A 19,409-nucleotide genomic window follows, 5' to 3' on the forward strand; every position below is an offset into this window, starting at 1 on the left:
GATGGGCTCCAACCGGTTTTACATTCTACTCCATTCTTTTGACCGTAAGATCAAAGATTTCAGATCGAAGTTTCAGATGGCAGCACGGTTTACAAATGTGGCGACATCTGATAGATGTAAAATGTACATACTTAAAATATAACAAAAATTATAGGTTTACAACGCTACTAGTAAAAGGGTGGGGCGTAACTAAAATAGACTAAAATTTCTGTTTGTACGAATTAGTACGAGTTTGTACGAATTAGTACCACGATTGTGGTTGCTCTCTCTTATTCGTAAAATTGTATTATTAGTTACAATTTTATAAAAACAGTTTTAATATATTAAGAGTTATAAAAATGTGTACAATTAAGTTGTAAAAGATATATTTGTGTTCACTGAAGAATTAATTATGAGCATAGTTTTTTCTAGTACGGATGGTTGGATTATTTCCCATTTAGAATATCTTAATAATGTTTATAAAAGTGTTACCACAAAAACTGGATTGCATTCTCTGACATTTAATAATATGTTGTTTGAAATTAATTCGCAATATTTGAGACAAAATCAGATAGCTCGTTCTATGCAAGATGAAACAAATCCTTTGCCAAATAAAACTAGGAAACGAAAACGAAATAAACTTCTTCCGCAGGACCATTTAGACGAAGTAGACTAAAATTATTTTAATATAAGAAAAAACATTATTTGTAAGAGATGATTGCTATTTATTATCTTTTAATTAAAGGAGATATGTTTTTTTATAGATAAGTTTTATCCAGCAAGCATTCAACAAATTGATATCCTCTGCCAAATTAAATGGATTATTCTGTGATAATATTCTAATTGATAATAATGAAGCCGCACGTTCGACATCAGAGAAAGTTTACTCTGACACTTTTCATCAAAGATTAGAAAACTTACACGGTTATAATAATTCTGATGTAGCCATTATATGGGAGGCACAGTATAAGAAATATGTATTTCCAAAAAAGTGTAGCTTTTATTGTTATGATGTAAGAAACATGATGCAGAAGATGGAGCTGAACAATCAGTATGATTTTGTACTATTGGATCCTCCATGGTGGAACAAGTCCATAAGAAGAAAAAAGAGCAAATCTGTAGAAGCTAGGTGATCTTGTATGGTTCAGTATAAACCAGTAAAAAAAAGAAATATCTCAGCACTTTTAATGAGAACAAGCAATTTATATACTAGTATATATATTTATCCTGTTCTCAGTTTTATGAACAGATCGGTAAATAAGATTTTAGATGCAACTATTCATCGTAAAAATCACTGTTGAGCATTGATCGTGTACTATTCGTATATTGTATAAATGTTTTTTTATTATAGCAATAATTTAACATCCTTTATAATATCTTATAACTTGCCAAAATTTTATTTAACGTCTTTATAACAGCTACCAAATGATGTACAATGAAGAATTAGTCAAGATACCAGTTGGGAAATTATTATGTTCAAGCGGTATTGTAGCAATTTGGTGTACTAATGCACCAAGTCATTTACATAGTATTTTTAATGAAATATTTCCTTCATGGGGAGTTACATACAAAGCAAAATGGTATTGGGTCAAAGTAAGTTTAATGCTAGTTTCACAATATGAAACTAAACATATTTAATATTTCAATAAGTAAGAAAATATTAGAACTTCAAAAAATTCCAGGTAACTCAAATGGGTAATACAATTTGTAATTTTACTTCTACACCTGGAAAGCAGCCTTATGAGTTAATAATATTAGGATGTGCATCTGATGTTAATGTTAATATTCCTGATAGTAAATTAATTATCAGTGTACCAAGTGCTGTACATTCACATAAACCACCTCTTATAGGTGAGTACTATGATACATTTAAAATATAAATGTTTTATAAAATAATTTATATTATGCTAATATTTTAGAAGTTATAAAAGAATATTTGCCTAGCGAACCAAAGTGTTTAGAAATGTTTGCTAGATATTTATTGCCTGGATGGACAAGTTGGGGATTAGAAGTGTTAAAATTTCAAGATCTGTCTCTATATACAATTTTAGAACATGTTAAAAATAATAAAGATGCCACAGAAAGTGTGGACTGAAGTAGTTGACACTTATAACAAAATGTATTAACTGTAATTATTATTGTAACTACTAGCTATTTATGCAATTAAACAAATGTGATATAAACTTTTATTATATATAAATTATTTATTTCTGAATTATGGCTATTCATCATCCTTGATTTTATAACGGTTTTCGCCAACGATTTAGACATCTTTCTAAGCCGATTTTGATGAATAAGATTTCATTTTAAAGATGGCTAAACATGGCTTTTTCAAATTTATGAAAAAGCTTTATAATATTATAGTACGTTCACTTAAACATTACATAGCTCGAAAAACGCTTTAAATGTAAAATAATTGTAATTTCATATTTCAATACAGTTAAATTTTGCATTCGGAATCTTTTGCATTCCGACGAGTAAACATCGAAGCTCTCTTTTTCTAAACGTGAAAACTTAAAACTTAATGTTATCGCTAATTTTATACTTATTTAAACAATATGAAAGTACGCAAAATTAAATAAACTAATATTTAAATAATACTACACAGTCTAATTTTAGATAAAATTGGACTTGTAACTTGTCATAAACGACTGGTCATGCTCAATAATGATGATTGAAACTTGCAATGTTGTAACAGTCGAGCTATGCGCAAATTGGTTGCCGAATATATGGTAACGCTCAGGTCTACAATTTTAGCCTTTGAAATCTGAATTCTCGTGTAGCAACATTCATCACGTTGCTTTACTTTGCTATTTATATAATAGCAATAGTAATAATAGTATAAAAGAGTAGTCACCGTTAAAGCCCATGGATCTTCACATGCAGTAACCTCCTCGTGGTGAGATCTGGATCGATACTACTTGCGATATATCGAGACTTAAATATAGATTATACAACGCAAGTACTATCGAACGAATGGCTGCATATTTCAATAAGTTTCAAAAATCTTATCTCTCTAATTCTAACTAAACATAAAAGTATTTATATTTTGTATTGCTAATCATACTTCAGTAGATGCTTATTGTAGATTAAGTAATATTTAAAAATAATTTTTTAGAGAAATGCATTAAAAAATTATAATTTTTTTTATTATTCTTATTTGTTCTTATTTATTGTCATTTATTTTTACTTATTCTTATTGATTTTCATTTATTCTTATTTATTTTTATTTACGTCTTTTAGATTAAATATCATATTTTCTATTCTTAGTTATATCTGTCATTATGTTCACACATTTTAGAATTCCAAATATACATGAGTAATTCTCTTTCTACTATCGTCGCTATTATCTTTTATACATATGTTATATTTTATTTGTTATATATTTCTACGAAGATAATGATACTTATATAGAACTAATGACTACTTATATAAGTTATTAATTATTTATATAAGTTTAATTATAAACAAACAATATAAAGTTTGTACAATTAACATTTTTCAATTATTTTATCTTCAGAGAAGTATAAAATGGCATATGGTTTTTCTTGCTTTTGTCAGATGTATTACTATTTTTAATACATATTTTTATTATACATTAATTCGATTGTTAGGTTACTCATAAGAGAAGTATAACCTAACAAGCTTATACACAATACAATAGTGAAATAGTGGAGGACAGTATTTCCCTATTGCCCTTTTAATTAATTTCTTATCTATACCTGTCATTGAAGTCACATATCCTACGGCGTAAGGTGAAGAACAGCCGCATATAAGTCATATGTTTATGTAGTATTATTTACATGATTATGAATGCCATTTTTTATTGGCGCACGATATCCATACGGATTCATTGTTTGCCACCTCCAAAAATCTTCACCTTTATTAAAATATATTATTAAATATATGTTTTTCATTATACACAATGTAATTGATATACACACACATATATATATATATAAAACTTACACATTCGTTCAACATTATATTTAGTTTTCCATCCAAGTTCCTTTTCTGCTAAATCTGTATTAGCAAACATCGAGACGATATCGCCTTCTCTCCTATCTTTTATAACATATGGAACAGTTGCACCTGTCACTTTTTCAAATGTTTTTATTAATTCAAGAACAGATACTCCTTGTCCAGTACCTAAATTGTAAATTTTTAGTTTGACATGCTGTTTATGTAAAGCATTTAAAGCAGCTACATGACCAGATGCCAAATCCATGACATGAATATAATCTCGAATTCCTGAAGACAAATAATCAAGAAATAATTAAATTTTTTCAATCAATATTAAAAATAATTAGCTTATATTGTACCTGTTCCATCCTTTGTAGGATAATCACCACCAAAGATAATGAGTTCAGGTTTATGACTTAATGCAACTTGTGCGATATATGGCATTAAATTTGTAAATGGTTTTGTTGGATCTTCTCCTATTAATCCACTAGGATGAGCACCTACTGGGTTGAAGTATCTTAAAGAGATTATATTCCAACTCTGTCAAATGAAAGTAATATTTTATTCTAAAAAATTTATAAGATTGTAAATAGTTTTTCTTCTGATGATAGATACATATTATAATCATACCTTTTCAGCTCTTGATATATCTTTGAGCATCTCTTCGATAAAATACTTAGTACGACCATATACATTAGTTATATTTCCTGTAGGATGTTCTTCAGTTATTGGTAATTCATTTGGTTCTCCATATACTGTACAAGAACTACTAAAAACTAATTGAAAACAACCAGCAGCTTTCATTACCTAAAAGTATTAAATAATTTTATAATAAACTAAATCTCGTAGTTATCCTATATAATAATGAAATATTCTTACTTCTAGTAAATTAATGGCACCAATAATATTATTCTTATAATAATGAAGTGGAACTTGCATAGATTCTCCCACTGCTTTTATAGCCGCAAAATGAATGACACAATCTATTTTATGCTAAAAAATATTACAAAAATTAATAAAAATACTATATTAATAAATAGAACTTTACATTGATAACACTTACCTTATTAAATACTTCTTCAAGATTGTTTTTATTAATTAGGTCACAATTATAAAATATAACTTTCTTTCCAGTTATTTTTTCAACTCTTTTAAGAGCTGCAGATTCCCCTTTACCTTCTACAACGCTATTTGCAAAATTGTCTATAGCTACTACATCATATCCACATTCTAAAAGTTCTACAATACAATGACTACCAATATAACCAGCACCTCCAGTTACAAAAATTGTTCTCCAATTTTCAGTCATAGCTGTAATAATATAGAAAAAAAAATTAATTTATAACAATTTATAATTAAATGATCATATTTAATCAAAAAATAAATGTTTTAACGATATGTGAATACTTCAAGGTCAATCATGCAAATCTACACGTAATCTACGCAAATCTACGCGGGCAATCACCTTCGGAAACGAGCATATTGAAAGTTCAAGGTTATCGAAACGCGTAATAGATCATTCTAAGAATGATCAAATAGGTAGACACCTAATAAATTTAAATTTTAATAGAATGAGTATAACATAGTTTTTTTCTTAACATTTATAAAAATAAATTAGATTGTTAGATGTTTTTATCAATTTAATTAACAACAATTAGAAGTTATTTTTAATAAAATTATTATAATAATAATAAAAGAACATCTATGAAAGTTAAAAAAATTTTTTAATCGTTTCTGATCTTTCAATGATCTTCTGCGCATTCGTATCTTTAAATATAACGGTATTCCTTGAAATATTATATTTCACTTTTTTAGTATTATAATTAATTATTATGTGATATTATGTAACATTATAGCAGAATTAAATCTTTATTTAGATCTTACTACAATAACTTTGACATTCTCTGTTAAAATAATAAGAAATAAACGACTATGTTAATATAATTTCAATCAATTCACATATTAAATTTATTTTAATTAGTATAAATATAATATTGTTTAGAACATTTATTAAATAGTCTTTACGAATTGATTTAGATTACATTTTGATTTTTTATCGATTAAAATATAATTCTTAAATATTTATGGAATAATTGATGATTTATAAAATTTACATAAATACTTTAATACAATTTTGTTCTTATTAAAAATATTTTTAACAAGATTTAATGGTTTTACCTTTAGGAATAATTTGTTATTTGTTCACTAAATTTGATATTTTAATTGATTAAAAGAGGCCGAAGAATCGAAGGATGCACTCGCGTTTGTGTAATGACTGAATATATTTCCAGTTACGTCTACGTTCTTCAAGAACGCAGAATTTAGTATAGTCTGAAACTAAGAACCGTCTCTCCTCCGCGATCACAAGAAATCGCATACTATACCTATCTTCATACACTCTCACTCTTCCATCCATACAATGTGTTATAACAGGTTCTTCCTTTCACAACCTTCCTAATGCCATTCTTACGAAAGATGCTTCAAACACGAAACAAAAAAAAAATTACTATTATTATTTATCGTTATTTATTTATCGCTTATGAAATATATAATTTTTATGAAACATAGTTTGCAATATTCATCATGAAAAGTGAACAAACAATTAAAAAATTGGGATTTTATTAAATATTAATTATATACATATTTATAGATAATTATAACACATTCACTGCAATGTCAATACTTTAATTAACTTGTACAATAATTCCTTTTGTTCTGCATTTAAATATGGCCATAATTCACCTTCTAATTCAAATAATATTTGAAAGTCTCTCGATTGACATGCAAGTACCAATGATTGCAGTAATAAAAGTTCATCCTCGTTCATATCAAGACCTATAATATATAAAATATTTTCAACATATATAAAAGTTGTTGTATTTTTAATTTATGCAATAATTTTTTTAATGAGAAACAAACATACAAACCATTATTTGTACCTTCCTCAATCCATGCATACTTCTCTAAAACTTGCACCAACGATGGTGCTAGCCTTTTAGGTGATGGTTGAAGAATCAAAAGTAAAAGAACTCTAGTTATTTCACATCTAAAAAATATTATAATTGAAGTTGTAAATGAAACTTCATATGTTACAAAAAAAGTATTGTATAAATAACTTACCGACGTAAAATAACATTGTAATTGCCTCTTATACCAATATTGATATAAGCTTTTACAAATTCCACGAATTCATTGAGAACATTTAAAGCAGTGACATAATCGCCTGGAATTATTATATGGAGACAATCACGTATAATTTATTGTCATAAATTAAACATTTTTATACAATATAAAAAATTATTCACCTTGTTCAATATAAAAAGATATTAAAGTATTAATAGCTTTTGGAGTTGGGAAAGTATCAATCGATTTCCGTAATTGTTGAATTCCAGCTGAATTAGCACCCAATGATAATGCTAATTCTATTGCTAGTCCTGCCGATAATGTATTAAATCCCATTTGATTACTGCAACGCAATGAAGAATGACTAAAACAGCTGACAGCAGCCTAAAATATATTTTGTTATGCGTATAACTTAAAATATCAACAACTATAAAAACATTAATATACTGATCATTAACCAGCATGTTTTCTTGCCCTAAAGAAGGACACCCAATATCATTATTTTTTTTCTCAGCAGTTAGAAACTGTCTGCCAGCTTTTATCAGGAGATTGATTTCAGAAGAAGTATTTTTTAATGTTCCATGACATCTAGCTGCTGCTAAGTAACATAAACCCGCATATTGCCATAATTCCTTCTGTTCGGATTCAACAGCCAAGGCACCTACATAAAGTGCAAATTTATATGTAATAATATAAGAACATTTTGATCTTTACATACAGGATACAACAATATAATAATACTTACAAAACTGATCACTGGCTTCTGTGACGTTAGGTTTTCTCAGAAAACGTCTAAAAGTTATTGATTAAACAAAAATTTTAATAATTTCTATAAATAAATTATATTTTCTTATTTAAAAAATTTTCTTACTTTTTAAGTTTGTTAGATATAATTTGATATCTTGTTAAAATATCTGTCGTTTCTCCGCACTTTTGTCCTTGATTGATTTGAGACATTTTAGTTAAATAAATATTGATCTGTCATATTATAAATACCAGTCATACCAATGAATTTCTTTTTTGTAAATATTTGTATGTACTATAATTTTTCCTGTGCTTCACATATATGTCACGAGATATTAAATTCTTATTTAAAATATTTTACATTCGACATAGCTAATTGATTTATCATAGAATATATTTCTTAATGCCTTTTTACAACACAACATTAAGGTGTTATCACATCAATGGTAACGTAAAAACATAATTATCGATTTTTATTTGTATTATTTTTTCGAATTATCATTTTTTTTATTACATATAATTTTTTATTGTGTATATGATACTTCTAAAATTTGATAAAATTAGAAAACCAATAAACATGAACATATATGGTTGGATAGATGCTAATGTTCCTACCAACTTACGATTTGTTCTCGTTGTGTCATGTGATTCTCTGAAAGCAAGTTTATGTCCATTCGATGTGAAGTTACAGATCTATTGATAACAAGGAAAGAATTGATTATAGTAAAGGAAAAATTTGATTATAGAGTAAGTACATAGTACTGTATTCAGAAAATTTAATTCCGAATTTAAGATTATTAATTTATCTCAAATACATGAATGTAATCGTGATCATTGATAAAATCAATCTTTTATTGCTAGTTAATTATGTAAATGTATTTAATCAATAATTTATTCGATTAGTTATATGCCGTGTCTTTAATCTTCATTTTTGATTGTTTAAAAAACTTCAAATGATATGATGATTAATATATATGCGCGCGTTATATTTTAATTATATTCACAGAAATGTAATCTTAGTGTTCTCAACAAGAAATAATTTTTATGATTACAGATTTACAGAAGATGACATATTTTTATCACGTTTATGTAGTAAAATAAATGTAAAGGTCGGCCTACTACGACAAATATCGTTTATACAATAATATACTATGAAGTGTATGAATCATCGATTTTGCGTAATTATGCAGTGAAACATTATTAAATGGCATAAGACTAAAATTGAATAAACATTTCTAGTAGAACTCAATTCTCTTGCAAAAATAACGTAACATAAATTAAACATAGATATTATTGACAAAGATGCATGGGATTGTCGAACTAATTTTAAATAGTGCTTTATTGTGGATATTTCTTGAAGCGACATGGACTGTGTTAGTGAGCATTTTATACAGTTTCCGCATACCTTGGATTTTTTGGGGTTCTTTGATCATATTGATTGGATTGAAACTAGTTCGAGTTCCACCTCCACATGCAAGTATTGTGAATGAAGTACTTGGTGTGAATCCCTTTTTCATAGGAAAGGAAGTACATACGACTGAGAACCAGGGTGATGGAGAACGATATTGCATGTCTGTTATAGCTCATCGTGGTGGAGGATATGATTACCCTGAGAACAGCTTGTCGGCTTTTCAAAATGTAAAATTATATTTAATGACTTTTTCTTAATTAAATTTTTTATAGTCATAGACATGACACATAGATAATAGCTCTGAATATTTAAAACACTAGTATTCTAATATTATTATATGCTATTAATTTATATCCAATATATTAATATATTGATGGCTTTTATTTTTTTCTTAATATGAATTTTCAAAGCATTTATAACATTGTGTTTTGTAATCCTTTTTATATTGTTTGTCAAAATGAACAATTGCTTGCTCTGGTGTGGCTTCAAAACATATACTAATCGAATAGCTGTAATGTTTAAAATATTTTAGTAACTAAAGTTTTTTTATGAATACTATAACTATTAACCATATTTATATAAAAAAAAAAGAGAATAAAATATTCAAATTACTTGATATGGCTAACATAAAAAGATTTTTCATTATAATTACAGAAGTTTTATATATATTTTATATTTATGTTGTCTAATCTAGATTCTTAATTATTTGTTTATTTCACAGAGTAAAGACAAAGGATGTACTGCAATTGAATTTGATTTAATTCTTACAAAAGACAACATTCCAGTACTATTTCATGATATTACTATTGAAAGACTTACAGGTCAAAAGGGTGTAGTTAGTGAAATGACCTGGGATCAATTGAAGGAATTAGATATCACATTTAATCATCCACTTAGGTATTTACTAATGTAATTATTTTATGATTATATATATTTCTTTTCCTTGACTCATGGAATTTATTTTTCTGTATCAAAGGAATAAATTTCTTGAGGGTGAAAAAATTGCATTGTTCAAAGATGCTTTACAAATATGTTTAAACAATGATCAACGTATAATTATTGATATCAAAGAAACAAGATTAGATATAATACAAGTGGTATTGGATGCTTACAAAGAAAATCCAAATTTATTTAAGAAAGCAATTGTCTCAAGTTTTAATCCTGTGATTGTATATTTGGTATGTTAATGTTTATATATTTCATAAAAAGTATTATATAAAACTTTTATGTCATAAAAAAAGTATATTTAATTATAACAAATAACAAATTTAGATTAGAAGGAAAGAACCACGCATTGTATCTAGTTTAGCTTGGAGACCGTATTACTTCTCAAGGGAATCTTATTTAGGAATAAATGGACCAGGACCATCACGTTTTGTTAATCCATTTAAACATTTGGCAGCTTGCATAATGGAAATTTTATATGAATGGGCATTACCAAGTTTTATTTATTACATTGTAGGGATATCTACTATTCTTTTACATAAGGATATAATAAACCTGTAAGTTATTTTATCTATAGTATTTATTGTTGATATTAAACATTGAAATTATATATAAAAATTTTGATAATACTGGTATAGTTGTAAATTAATTAAATATAAGAAACTAAAAATCGGTTATATTTTAGGCGTGTTATTGAACAATGGCATAATCGTGGAATTCGTGTGATAGCATGGACCGTCAATTTGCCATCAGAGAAATTACACTTTTCTAGGCTGCTTAAAGTTACATATTTGACAGATACTTTATTAGCAGAAAAAGTATAATATTACTTTAATATTTATTCAATATTTAACAAAATGTATGTAGTACCAATATTGTATACTTACAATTTGATAATTTTAGCACAGAGTGCATAACATTTGATACTCTAGTCTATTCATCAATTGATGAAAACGATTTTGTACACCATTTTTTAACTTATCGCTACATTTTAACTTAAAAGAGAACTTAATTTTATATAGTGAGACTGGGAAATATGGTCAATGTTATTTCAACCTTATTTTTTTTTTTTTTTTTTTTTTTTTTTTTTTTTTAAGTTAAAATTGCATTTTTACATTTTTATATTACATGAAATAAAACGTAGCTTCAAACAGTATCAAATATAAAAATTAGTGTAAACGATATACAAAAGGCTTATATATATTATAATATTTATTATACAATTACATTCAAGTGATACCACCTTGTATTTAAATGCATCTAAATCAAATTTATATTTATTTACAATCAAATACAAATTTATATGTATTTACAATACAATTTTTTGCATTAAAAAGTCTTGTTATTTTATTTACTTTTAGAAACAAGATGGTTACACTTTTATATTTATATGATTACGTTCTTCATAATCAAAAATGGACGGAAAATAATATATTTATTATCATACTTAACTTCTTATTCTGGTCTTTGTTTATAAAATAATCTTTGTAAATTCTCAAACAATAGTAGTAAGTTTAGTTTTACGAGATTCCATGCCTTCAATAAGATCAGTTAATAGATCTTCCATTTCTGTTGTTGCTCGCTTTAATTTGCAATTATCATTGACAACATAGGACTCTGTATGCAATAAAAATGCTTATTATTGTAAAATAGTTATAAGATGTAAAAAAAAGTACAAGTAGAAATATATATAATACAGTTTTTTCTTACAAATTATTCAATACAATATATTTTTATAACTATATTGCTTTCGTGTCTCTTAAAAATTAAAAAAAAAAAAAAAAAAAAAATTGTTTTTAGAATTACTTACCTTCTAGTAAACAATCATTTGCAACCATATTTTGCAATCTATCCAATATATCATTGAGATCTCCTTGAATATTTTGTAAACTACTGTGTTGTGAATGCTTATCAGGTCGTTGTAGAGAAGAAGGTGTATTATCTCTTTGAGGTCCAACAGGAGAATCAGAAATTGTTATTGGAGATTCATTACAAGCAATATTTCCTATTGCAAGTTTATTGGTTTGCCTATCATCTTTATAATTAGAATCTCCATTATTTAACCACTGAGAAAAGCCACTATCGGGTAAATTTAGTTCCGATCGTTTTCCTAAAAATAACAAAAATGTGAAAGTATTTGTACACACTATTATAAAACAATAATTATTTACCTCCTATCCATGTGCTTAATTCTATACATGTGCTACTAGGTGCTTTAACAAATGAACTTGAAGATGCTTCTTCACTACAAGTAAGACCATTTGTATCATTTTTGTCTAATGATGTATTGAAATTACTTGAGGCTTGTATTTTGTTTCTATCAGTTACATTAGATAAATGTCTTTCTAGGGTGTCTTGATGTATTATTGGGCTTAATTCAAATTCTAATGGTAGAGCTGCAACTCTAGATGACAGTGGAAGCATAGGTGTGCTTTGTAAACGATTAATAAATTGTGCCTCATATGGAGGATCTGCAAATAAGTATTTCTGCAAATAAATGTAATAATAATATTAATAGATTGTTATAATGATACAATAGTGTTAGGAACAATTTTTATGATTAATATATACTTTTAATATTTTTAAACGTTGTAGTTGGGATTCAATAGTAGCTCTATGACGATGAAGTCTCTCCGCTCTAGCTCCCTGAATATCAAGTAATTCTATTTGAAGTTGCTTGTTCTCTTCTTCTAAATGCATAATAATGCTTTGCAATTCCTTTTGAGGATCACTTAAAATTTTCCTTTTGATTGTACTTCTTAATGTGGAGCAATCTGATTGCTTTGCTACATTACTACAATACATTATAAATAAATTAGGAAAAGCACATAAATATTAACAAATAAAAATTATAATTTATTAACAAACCTAACAGCACTTATCTGTGATTCCTCTGTGCTCATTATAACCATTTTAGAAGGACACAATCTTAATTTATTTCTGATTAATTCAATAATTAGTTTCGTTGCTTCTCGATTTGATGTCTACAAAAAAAGAGATATTAATCAAATTTCTCATTTTTATAATATACAAATGTAAAACTCATACCTTTGCACAATATTCCCGTACCGGATGTTTTAACTTATGTTTATTAGTTGTTTTACCTAGTAAAAAGCATTCCTGACATTGATGGTAACCAGTACATTTTAAGCACGAGTACTTTGGTCCTTGCACTGGTGTTACTTTACAAGAAGAACATTTTATATTGTGTACAACTGAAAGAAAAGATTTTTTGGTAAAAATTCTTGGAAATATTACATTAAATATTTATAAATATAGTTATAAATTTATCAAAAAAATATATAAAAATTTATCTTAAAAATACTGACTGTGTTCTGCAGATTTCATTCTATTGAATGTTGTTATCCAAACAAGTAAAGGTGGTTCTTGCATAATCCATGTGGCAAATTCTGATTCTGTAACTCCTAAACATCCTTGAGACTACAATTGGAATATAAAAAATATTAAGTATATATCAATTGTAGTATATAAAAAAATATTTAAATATCATGTATTACTTTCTCGAAGCAACTATCTATATGTGATTGAATGTGGTGATATCCATAGGTCATATTTTCTCCAAGCATTTCAGTTATTTTACAGATATTAATTAATAGTGTATGCAGACCAGCTCGAGACAAACAAGCATTATGATCGGCTAATTGCTGATAAAGATATCCATATTTCTCTTGCAATCTTCCGCAGCTCATTAATATCAATGCAAGTTTTACGGAAAAGACTGTAATACTTCTAGTATTTTGCCTAAAATATTTAATATTTTTTACCATATTCCCATGACAATATTAATTATTAAATGTAATATATAATTTGTAAACAAATATTATATAGAAAAATAATATATAAATTATATTTACTTATCAAAGGTACACAAAATATAATTGACAGCTAGCTTTGTTACGTTATCAGTATCAAAGTCAAAGTTAGATTCTTTACGAGCTGCAAAATAAATGTCAGAAAGAACATCTTCTATTTCACTTGGATCTAAGTTTACAGAATTTTCTGTAATTGATAATCTATGACGTTCAAATACACCAGCTATTAATTCTAACTGTACATATTGCACTAAAACAAAATAGATAATTATATATTATTTATATAGTTATGTTCTATTTAATATATTACTTACTTTGAAGTTCTCGATGTATTACTTGCATTTTTACAGCGGTTCTATACGATACATAACGTATAGCATTACAATCTTCTACAGATCGCATGGTATCTAACATTGCTGTATATGTATTGATATAGAACTTGTCAAAATTGATTTGTTCAATTCATGTATATCAAATTGATATTGTTCGTATGGTAATTATTTTCATTTTTATATTTATATCATATTTTAAATTGCATGTATTTTTTTATGTTATTTTTTTCTTAGATTAATGCAATTGATAATGTAAAAAAAAGTATATAAAAAGATATTCGAAATATATGCATCTGTATTTCAATTTTCTTTATAATGTATGAAAAAATATAATTTATAAAAATTAATATCTTATAAAAATAGTTGTTTTCATATTAACATAACATTAGTGAACTTACTTTATGTTAATCCAATGAAATAATTATGCATATATTTTGATATATTTTAAATGTTGAAAGTAAACAAAAAGACGCCTACGTATTAACCATAGAACAAAAAATATACACAGAGTGGCGAATATCTAGGGAATATTTTCTAATACGATGTGCGCGATAGACCAAGGTTACGATTATTGGATGGTTCTCTTTATGAAAAGTGTATACATATATAAAGTTTTTGTAAAATTATATCAAATGAAATAATTATTAAAACTTAATAGAAGAAATATATTTATAATCTTATTTTCATTTTTTTTTTTTTTTATTTATAATTTGTACAAATTATGTTACATTAATAATTTGAGTCTTTCTGAAATTACTTCATAGTTGTATATATATTACAATACTGTAAGTTGAATCTAACATTATTTTGAAGAAATTCATTTTATATTGACATCATGTTTGAAACATATGATGAAGGACAATTTAGCGATGCCGATGAAACTGAAATACCGTATGTATATTTTCATAATTTTTTCTATTTTCGATAAATTATATTTTGTTAACCTATATTGTTCATAAAGATAAATATTTTGTTTTTTATTTTATTTTATTTTATTTTATTTTATTTTATTTTATTTTATTTTATTTTATTTCATTATTCACAGAGTGGTTAATTCAAAGGGAGCACCATTATTTCAATGCACACTTGATGAAGATATTAAAGAATTAGCAATAACTGACGATAGAGATGAAGAAGATTATTTCGAAGACGATAGTTATGATTGGGATGTAAATGAAGCCAGTAGTAGTCAGAAGGATATAAAAAGTCCAAATACTCGACATACTAATGCACAAGCTGCTTCTAGTAAGATTTCTAATTTTCAACCAAACGATAAATTATTTCGTCGTTATGCAAATAAGATCAATATTGAAAAATATGAAGGACCATCTCTACCAGATCATGCTGCTAATTTTCTTATTAAAACTGATAAACGTATGGAAAAAGATCGCATTAGAACAAAAGATAAACATGATCGTGCAACGGTTGAGCAAGTTATGGATCCTCGGACCAAAATGATATTGTTTAAGCTCTTAAATCAAGGAATAATTTCTGAGATTAATGGTTGTATATCTACTGGAAAAGAAGCTAATGTTTATCATGCAATTTCTAAAACTGGTGTTGAATTTGCGATAAAAATCTATAAAACTTCGATTTTACAATTTAAAGATCGTGATAAATATGTAACCGGAGAATTTCGTTTTCGGCATGGATATTGTCGCCACAATCCACGCAAAATGGTAAGGATATGGGCTGAAAAAGAATTACGAAATTTAGCACGCTTAGATCAAGCAGGTGTAAATGCTCCTAAACCTATTCTATTACGTAGTCATGTATTATTAATGGACTTTATTGGTACCAATGGTTGGCCTTCACCTAAATTGAAAGATGTTGCTCTTACTGATTCAAAATTTAGAAAACTTTATAGAAACTGTATAAAAATCATGTGGGAATTGTACAATAAATGTAAATTAGTTCATGCTGATTTAAGTGAATACAATATGCTCTATCATGATGGATCTATTGTAATAATAGATGTATCTCAATCAGTTGAACATGATCATCCTATGGCTCTTGAATTTCTTAGGAAAGATTGTACAAATATTACTGGTTAGTCTTCAGATTAATGTTAAGTAAAATGAATTATAATATAAAATTAATTGAATTATTTATATTGCTTTTAGAATATTTTAAGAAAAATGACGTATGTGTAATGTCAGTAAAAGCACTGTTTGACTTTATAACGGATCCAACCGTGAATGAAAATAACATGGATGAATACTTAGATACAGTGTCAAATCAAATACAACAAAAAATAAATCATGAAAGTTGTCCTGATCAGGAAATAAATGAACAGGTTTTTAAGCAAGCTTATATACCGCAAAGATTAAGTCAAGTGATTGATATAGAACGGGATATAAAACTTGCTAAATCAGGGAAAGAAGATTTGATCTATAAAACGTTAATTGGATTAAAAGCAGATTTGTCAAAACCAAATGAAACACCTGATATTATTACCGATAAGACTAAAAAAAATATTTTAGATAATGATGCAAAAGAAGAAGAAGAAAGTACATGCTCAGATACTGAAGATACAGACGATGAAAGTAGTAAAGAAAATGAATCTAAATTTGTTAGTTCTGCACGTCCTCGAAATGAGAGTCCCGAAAGCAAAAAGGTTATTGGTTTTTTCTATTAATTTTTTGTTGAACTTGAATTAAATGTTCATGCACTTTCAGTTTTACAACTAATATACAATGATTTTATAATGAATTTATTTATAGGCCCGCAAAAAAGCTGTTAAAGAACAACAAGCTGAGAAGAGAAAAAGTAAAGTTAAAAAGCATATAAAGAAAAGGAAAGAGAGATTACTTAAAAAGAAATAGAAATGTTTTACATTATATAAATATATAAAATTTTAAACAATATTGTATCTGAAATACATTACATTTATATTTTAAATATTGTAAATCTAACATATTTGTCACAGTTCATCTTAAAAAAACTAAAATTTATTTTACTAATGAGATTAATAACAAAAAATTTTTCGATATAGTAGCATGCATTAAAAAGTTTTAATTAACCTAAAATTTCTTCTAAGTTTTATTTCAGAGAAAAATATTTTTCCATTTAAAAATTATAATTATAGCACGTTTTTTTTTAATGACAAATATGACTAACGATATAATAATTTTCATATTAGATCATTCGAAAAGTGTTGTATAAATATAAAGGATTTGTAGAATTTATTACATCATAATATTGCTATTGCAATATAAGTTATATAAGAAATTACATGAAAAAATATCATGTCTTATATAACTCATTTACCTTTAACTCATTTACATTTACATAAATTTAATTATTCACTAAGTTTGATAGAATTATATATTACAATAAAGTGATAACATAAAACTGATAATCGAAAAAATTATTAATTCCTATTATGACCAACAAAATAAATCTTCTTTGTGAAAAAATCACATTCGCATAAATTAATATTATTGGATACTAAAATAATATATCAAAAATATTAGATTATATCAACCAGTATTATTTTTAAAATTATTTAAAACTAACTTTACAATATGTTTATTATATAAATTTTATCTTGGGGGAGAAAGGTTAATTATGATTTTATCAAAAATTATAAAAACATTAATAAACATATGTATATGTATTTCATTATATAAATTCAAGTTCCCTTATTTTAGAAATAGTAGGTTTACGATTACTTTAATATGATTGATTTAATAATAAAAATATGATTATACAGTATGCTACCACACTTTCAGGTTAGTAACACATATTAATTGTTCTTTTCAATTTATTTTTGCACTTTAGTATTCAAATATCTGTTAATATATACGATATAATTAAATATATTTGGCAATTTTGAAATAGTCTATGCTTGTGTTTTAACAACATTTATAAATACGTATATAACTGCATGTTAATGTGTATAAGATTCTTATCCAACTTATATGTTCCAACTTCTTACAACCTTGTTGTTTAATCATAATCAATAAAATTCGCGCGAGCGCAAGCGGCCGTTAGACATTTCATTATTTGATACATATAGTAATTCTTCTTCATAATGATTTCTAAGTAATTCTATTATTTTTACTGTGTTTTATATATCAGTAATTTTTGACGCACGCGCATAAAATTCAAGGTACATCACTGATCGAAAATTCTTTACTTAATAACGACAAAAAAGATAGTTATTTAAAAAAGATAAATTACAATTAAAATTAATAAACAATTTATTTTATTATATAGTTCTGTCCTCTTTTCTTTACTTCTTTTATCAAACAGATTAGAAAGGATACTAACTCTAAAATTTTAACATATATATAATTTCTTTTTTTTTTTTCCTATATCATTAATATATTTTCAGATTTTATAATATAAAAAAAAATATATATTCATATTATGGATTTAATACATTTATTTGGAAATATCACTATGTATTCATGTCTCATTAATTTAAATGTCATATTTATATATGTTTAAAATATCGTATATTTTTTGAAATTTATTATTGATATAAATCGTACGATATGGAGATAAAAGACAGACAGAAAGAGAGAAAGAGAGACAGAGAGAGAGAGAGAGAGAGAGAGAAAGAGATTTTATAAGAAAATAATAAATGTGGTATTCTTAATTTTTGTGGTGTAACCTGATGTGCAAGTTATCTTTGTTGAATGAGAGAAACAGATACAAAAAGGATAAATATATACATATGTAATATTACGTATCTTGTAGAACATGAATTTAGGAGAAGAAAAGGATGCAGGTAGTATGAAGGAAAAAAGGCAAAAAAAAAAAAACAAACTTCATGCAACACATAAATTCCAAAAGAATTTAAGATTCGACTGAAATATGTAAGAGGTTGTTAACGTTACGCGCATGCGTGTGTAGGATACTTATTCTACTTGATAAAATACATATACGAAAACGAGTGTATATTAACTCTATAACATCAATAAGAAACTTACACATCAATTAATATATTCCCGTTCATGAGAATTTAAGATTTATCCTGGATCTTTAAGAATATTTGGAATCTGAAAACTGCGTCTACACACACATTGCGTGTAATAACGGATAAAAGGAAGAAGTGACAACGTCGCATTT

General features: G+C 26.1%; 6 protein-coding genes across 9 annotated transcripts; 3 read left to right on the forward strand and 3 right to left on the reverse strand.

Moving 5' to 3' along the window:
* The first annotated feature begins 150 nt into the window (after positions 1 to 150).
* Mettl4 (Methyltransferase like 4) lies at positions 151 to 2,172 on the forward strand. Its single transcript, XM_035874179.2, has 5 exons — positions 151 to 646; positions 744 to 1,108; positions 1,398 to 1,572; positions 1,662 to 1,830; positions 1,899 to 2,172. The coding sequence occupies exons 1-5, from the start codon at positions 392 to 394 to the stop codon at positions 2,072 to 2,074; spliced, it is 1,140 nt and encodes a 379-aa protein (XP_035730072.1). The 5' UTR covers positions 151 to 391; the 3' UTR covers positions 2,075 to 2,172.
* A 1,259-nt stretch (positions 2,173 to 3,431) lies between these two features.
* LOC118445143 (UDP-glucose 4-epimerase) lies at positions 3,432 to 6,390 on the reverse strand. 3 transcript variants are annotated; one of them, XR_014981985.1, is made up of 8 exons: positions 6,121 to 6,390; positions 5,006 to 5,253; positions 4,822 to 4,935; positions 4,573 to 4,749; positions 4,302 to 4,482; positions 3,949 to 4,230; positions 3,702 to 3,859; positions 3,432 to 3,548 (listed from the first exon to the last, which is right to left on the reverse strand). XR_014981985.1 is itself a non-coding variant. In XM_035874180.2 (7 exons), exons 2-7 carry the CDS (start codon positions 5,249 to 5,251, stop codon positions 3,765 to 3,767), a joined length of 1,095 nt encoding a protein of 364 aa, XP_035730073.1. In that variant the 5' UTR covers positions 5,252 to 5,253; positions 6,121 to 6,390; the 3' UTR covers positions 3,519 to 3,764. The 3 variants fall into 3 exon arrangements, 2 of the variants coding, with proteins under 2 accessions (XP_035730073.1, XP_085512174.1); XM_035874180.2 differs by having other exon boundaries at positions 3,519 to 3,859; XM_085656048.1 differs by lacking the exons at positions 3,432 to 3,548; positions 6,121 to 6,390 and adding an exon at positions 5,350 to 5,407 and having other exon boundaries at positions 3,719 to 3,859.
* A 148-nt stretch (positions 6,391 to 6,538) lies between these two features.
* LOC118445145 (40-kDa huntingtin-associated protein) lies at positions 6,539 to 8,490 on the reverse strand. Its single transcript, XM_035874182.2, has 8 exons — positions 8,433 to 8,490; positions 7,937 to 8,353; positions 7,811 to 7,857; positions 7,524 to 7,726; positions 7,248 to 7,449; positions 7,063 to 7,165; positions 6,870 to 6,988; positions 6,539 to 6,777 (listed from the first exon to the last, which is right to left on the reverse strand). The coding sequence occupies exons 2-8, from the start codon at positions 8,020 to 8,022 to the stop codon at positions 6,608 to 6,610; spliced, it is 930 nt and encodes a 309-aa protein (XP_035730075.1). The 5' UTR covers positions 8,023 to 8,353; positions 8,433 to 8,490; the 3' UTR covers positions 6,539 to 6,607.
* LOC118445144 (glycerophosphodiester phosphodiesterase 1) lies at positions 8,423 to 11,178 on the forward strand. Its single transcript, XM_035874181.2, has 6 exons — positions 8,423 to 8,556; positions 8,864 to 9,447; positions 9,942 to 10,117; positions 10,197 to 10,398; positions 10,493 to 10,722; positions 10,851 to 11,178. The coding sequence occupies exons 2-6, from the start codon at positions 9,112 to 9,114 to the stop codon at positions 10,987 to 10,989; spliced, it is 1,083 nt and encodes a 360-aa protein (XP_035730074.1). The 5' UTR covers positions 8,423 to 8,556; positions 8,864 to 9,111; the 3' UTR covers positions 10,990 to 11,178.
* Positions 11,179 to 11,222: 44 nt separating this feature from the next.
* LOC118445140 (dystrophin-related protein 2) lies at positions 11,223 to 19,375 on the reverse strand. 2 transcript variants are annotated; one of them, XM_085656046.1, is made up of 11 exons: positions 19,271 to 19,375; positions 14,313 to 14,414; positions 14,041 to 14,248; positions 13,684 to 13,927; positions 13,495 to 13,606; positions 13,214 to 13,380; positions 13,034 to 13,149; positions 12,737 to 12,959; positions 12,337 to 12,652; positions 11,976 to 12,275; positions 11,223 to 11,782 (listed from the first exon to the last, which is right to left on the reverse strand). In XM_085656046.1, exons 1-11 carry the CDS (start codon positions 19,272 to 19,274, stop codon positions 11,661 to 11,663), a joined length of 1,914 nt encoding a protein of 637 aa, XP_085512172.1. In that variant the 5' UTR covers positions 19,275 to 19,375; the 3' UTR covers positions 11,223 to 11,660. The 2 variants fall into 2 exon arrangements, with proteins under 2 accessions (XP_085512172.1, XP_085512173.1); XM_085656047.1 differs by lacking the exons at positions 14,041 to 14,248; positions 14,313 to 14,414 and having other exon boundaries at positions 19,271 to 19,373.
* On the forward strand, positions 14,918 to 17,203 carry RIOK1 (RIO kinase 1). Its single transcript, XM_035874177.2, has 4 exons — positions 14,918 to 15,221; positions 15,376 to 16,379; positions 16,454 to 16,947; positions 17,054 to 17,203. The coding sequence occupies exons 1-4, from the start codon at positions 15,166 to 15,168 to the stop codon at positions 17,153 to 17,155; spliced, it is 1,656 nt and encodes a 551-aa protein (XP_035730070.1). The 5' UTR covers positions 14,918 to 15,165; the 3' UTR covers positions 17,156 to 17,203.
* Positions 19,376 to 19,409: the final 34 nt, after the last annotated feature.

The sequence above is a fragment of the Vespa mandarinia genome, chromosome 3 (genome assembly GCF_050613455.1).
Source record: "Vespa mandarinia isolate Hongniang chromosome 3, ASM5061345v1, whole genome shotgun sequence".
NCBI classification, from domain to species: domain Eukaryota; kingdom Metazoa; phylum Arthropoda; class Insecta; order Hymenoptera; family Vespidae; genus Vespa; species Vespa mandarinia.

Bases quoted from the DNA above. Each gene is read 5' to 3' on its own strand.
- LOC118445143 (XM_035874180.2), bottom strand. From the start codon at position 5,251: ATGACTGAAAATTGGAGAACAATTTTTGTAACTGGAGGTGCTGGTTAT. The intron at 4,936-5,005 runs GTAAGTGTTATC...AATATTTTTTAG, and splicing joins TTGAAGAAGTATTTAATAAG to CATAAAATAGATTGTGTCAT. The intron at 4,231-4,301 runs GTACAATATAAG...ATTTGTCTTCAG, and splicing joins TCCTACAAAGGATGGAACAG to GAATTCGAGATTATATTCAT.
- LOC118445140 (XM_085656046.1), bottom strand. The intron at 13,607-13,683 runs GTAATACATGAT...TTCCAATTGTAG, and splicing joins TAGATAGTTGCTTCGAGAAA to TCTCAAGGATGTTTAGGAGT. The intron at 11,783-11,975 runs GTAAGTAATTCT...TATTGCATACAG, and splicing joins AAATGATTGTTTACTAGAAG to AGTCCTATGTTGTCAATGAT.
- RIOK1 (XM_035874177.2), top strand. From the start codon at position 15,166: ATGTTTGAAACATATGATGAAGGACAATTTAGCGATGCCGATGAAACT. The intron at 15,222-15,375 runs GTATGTATATTT...CATTATTCACAG, and splicing joins GCCGATGAAACTGAAATACC to AGTGGTTAATTCAAAGGGAG. The intron at 16,948-17,053 runs GTTATTGGTTTT...ATTTATTTATAG, and splicing joins AGAGTCCCGAAAGCAAAAAG to GCCCGCAAAAAAGCTGTTAA.
- LOC118445144 (XM_035874181.2), top strand. From the start codon at position 9,112: ATGCATGGGATTGTCGAACTAATTTTAAATAGTGCTTTATTGTGGATA. The intron at 9,448-9,941 runs GTAAAATTATAT...TTTATTTCACAG, and splicing joins GCTTGTCGGCTTTTCAAAAT to AGTAAAGACAAAGGATGTAC. The intron at 10,723-10,850 runs GTAAGTTATTTT...GTTATATTTTAG, and splicing joins CATAAGGATATAATAAACCT to GCGTGTTATTGAACAATGGC.
- Mettl4 (XM_035874179.2), top strand. From the start codon at position 392: ATGAGCATAGTTTTTTCTAGTACGGATGGTTGGATTATTTCCCATTTA. The intron at 647-743 runs GTAGACTAAAAT...GTTTTTTTATAG, and splicing joins CGCAGGACCATTTAGACGAA to ATAAGTTTTATCCAGCAAGC. The intron at 1,109-1,397 runs GTGATCTTGTAT...TCTTTATAACAG, and splicing joins AGCAAATCTGTAGAAGCTAG to CTACCAAATGATGTACAATG.
- LOC118445145 (XM_035874182.2), bottom strand. From the start codon at position 8,022: ATGTCTCAAATCAATCAAGGACAAAAGTGCGGAGAAACGACAGATATT. The intron at 7,450-7,523 runs GTTAATGATCAG...AATATATTTTAG, and splicing joins TAGGGCAAGAAAACATGCTG to GCTGCTGTCAGCTGTTTTAG. The intron at 6,778-6,869 runs GTTTGTATGTTT...TATATATTATAG, and splicing joins TGAGGAAGGTACAAATAATG to GTCTTGATATGAACGAGGAT.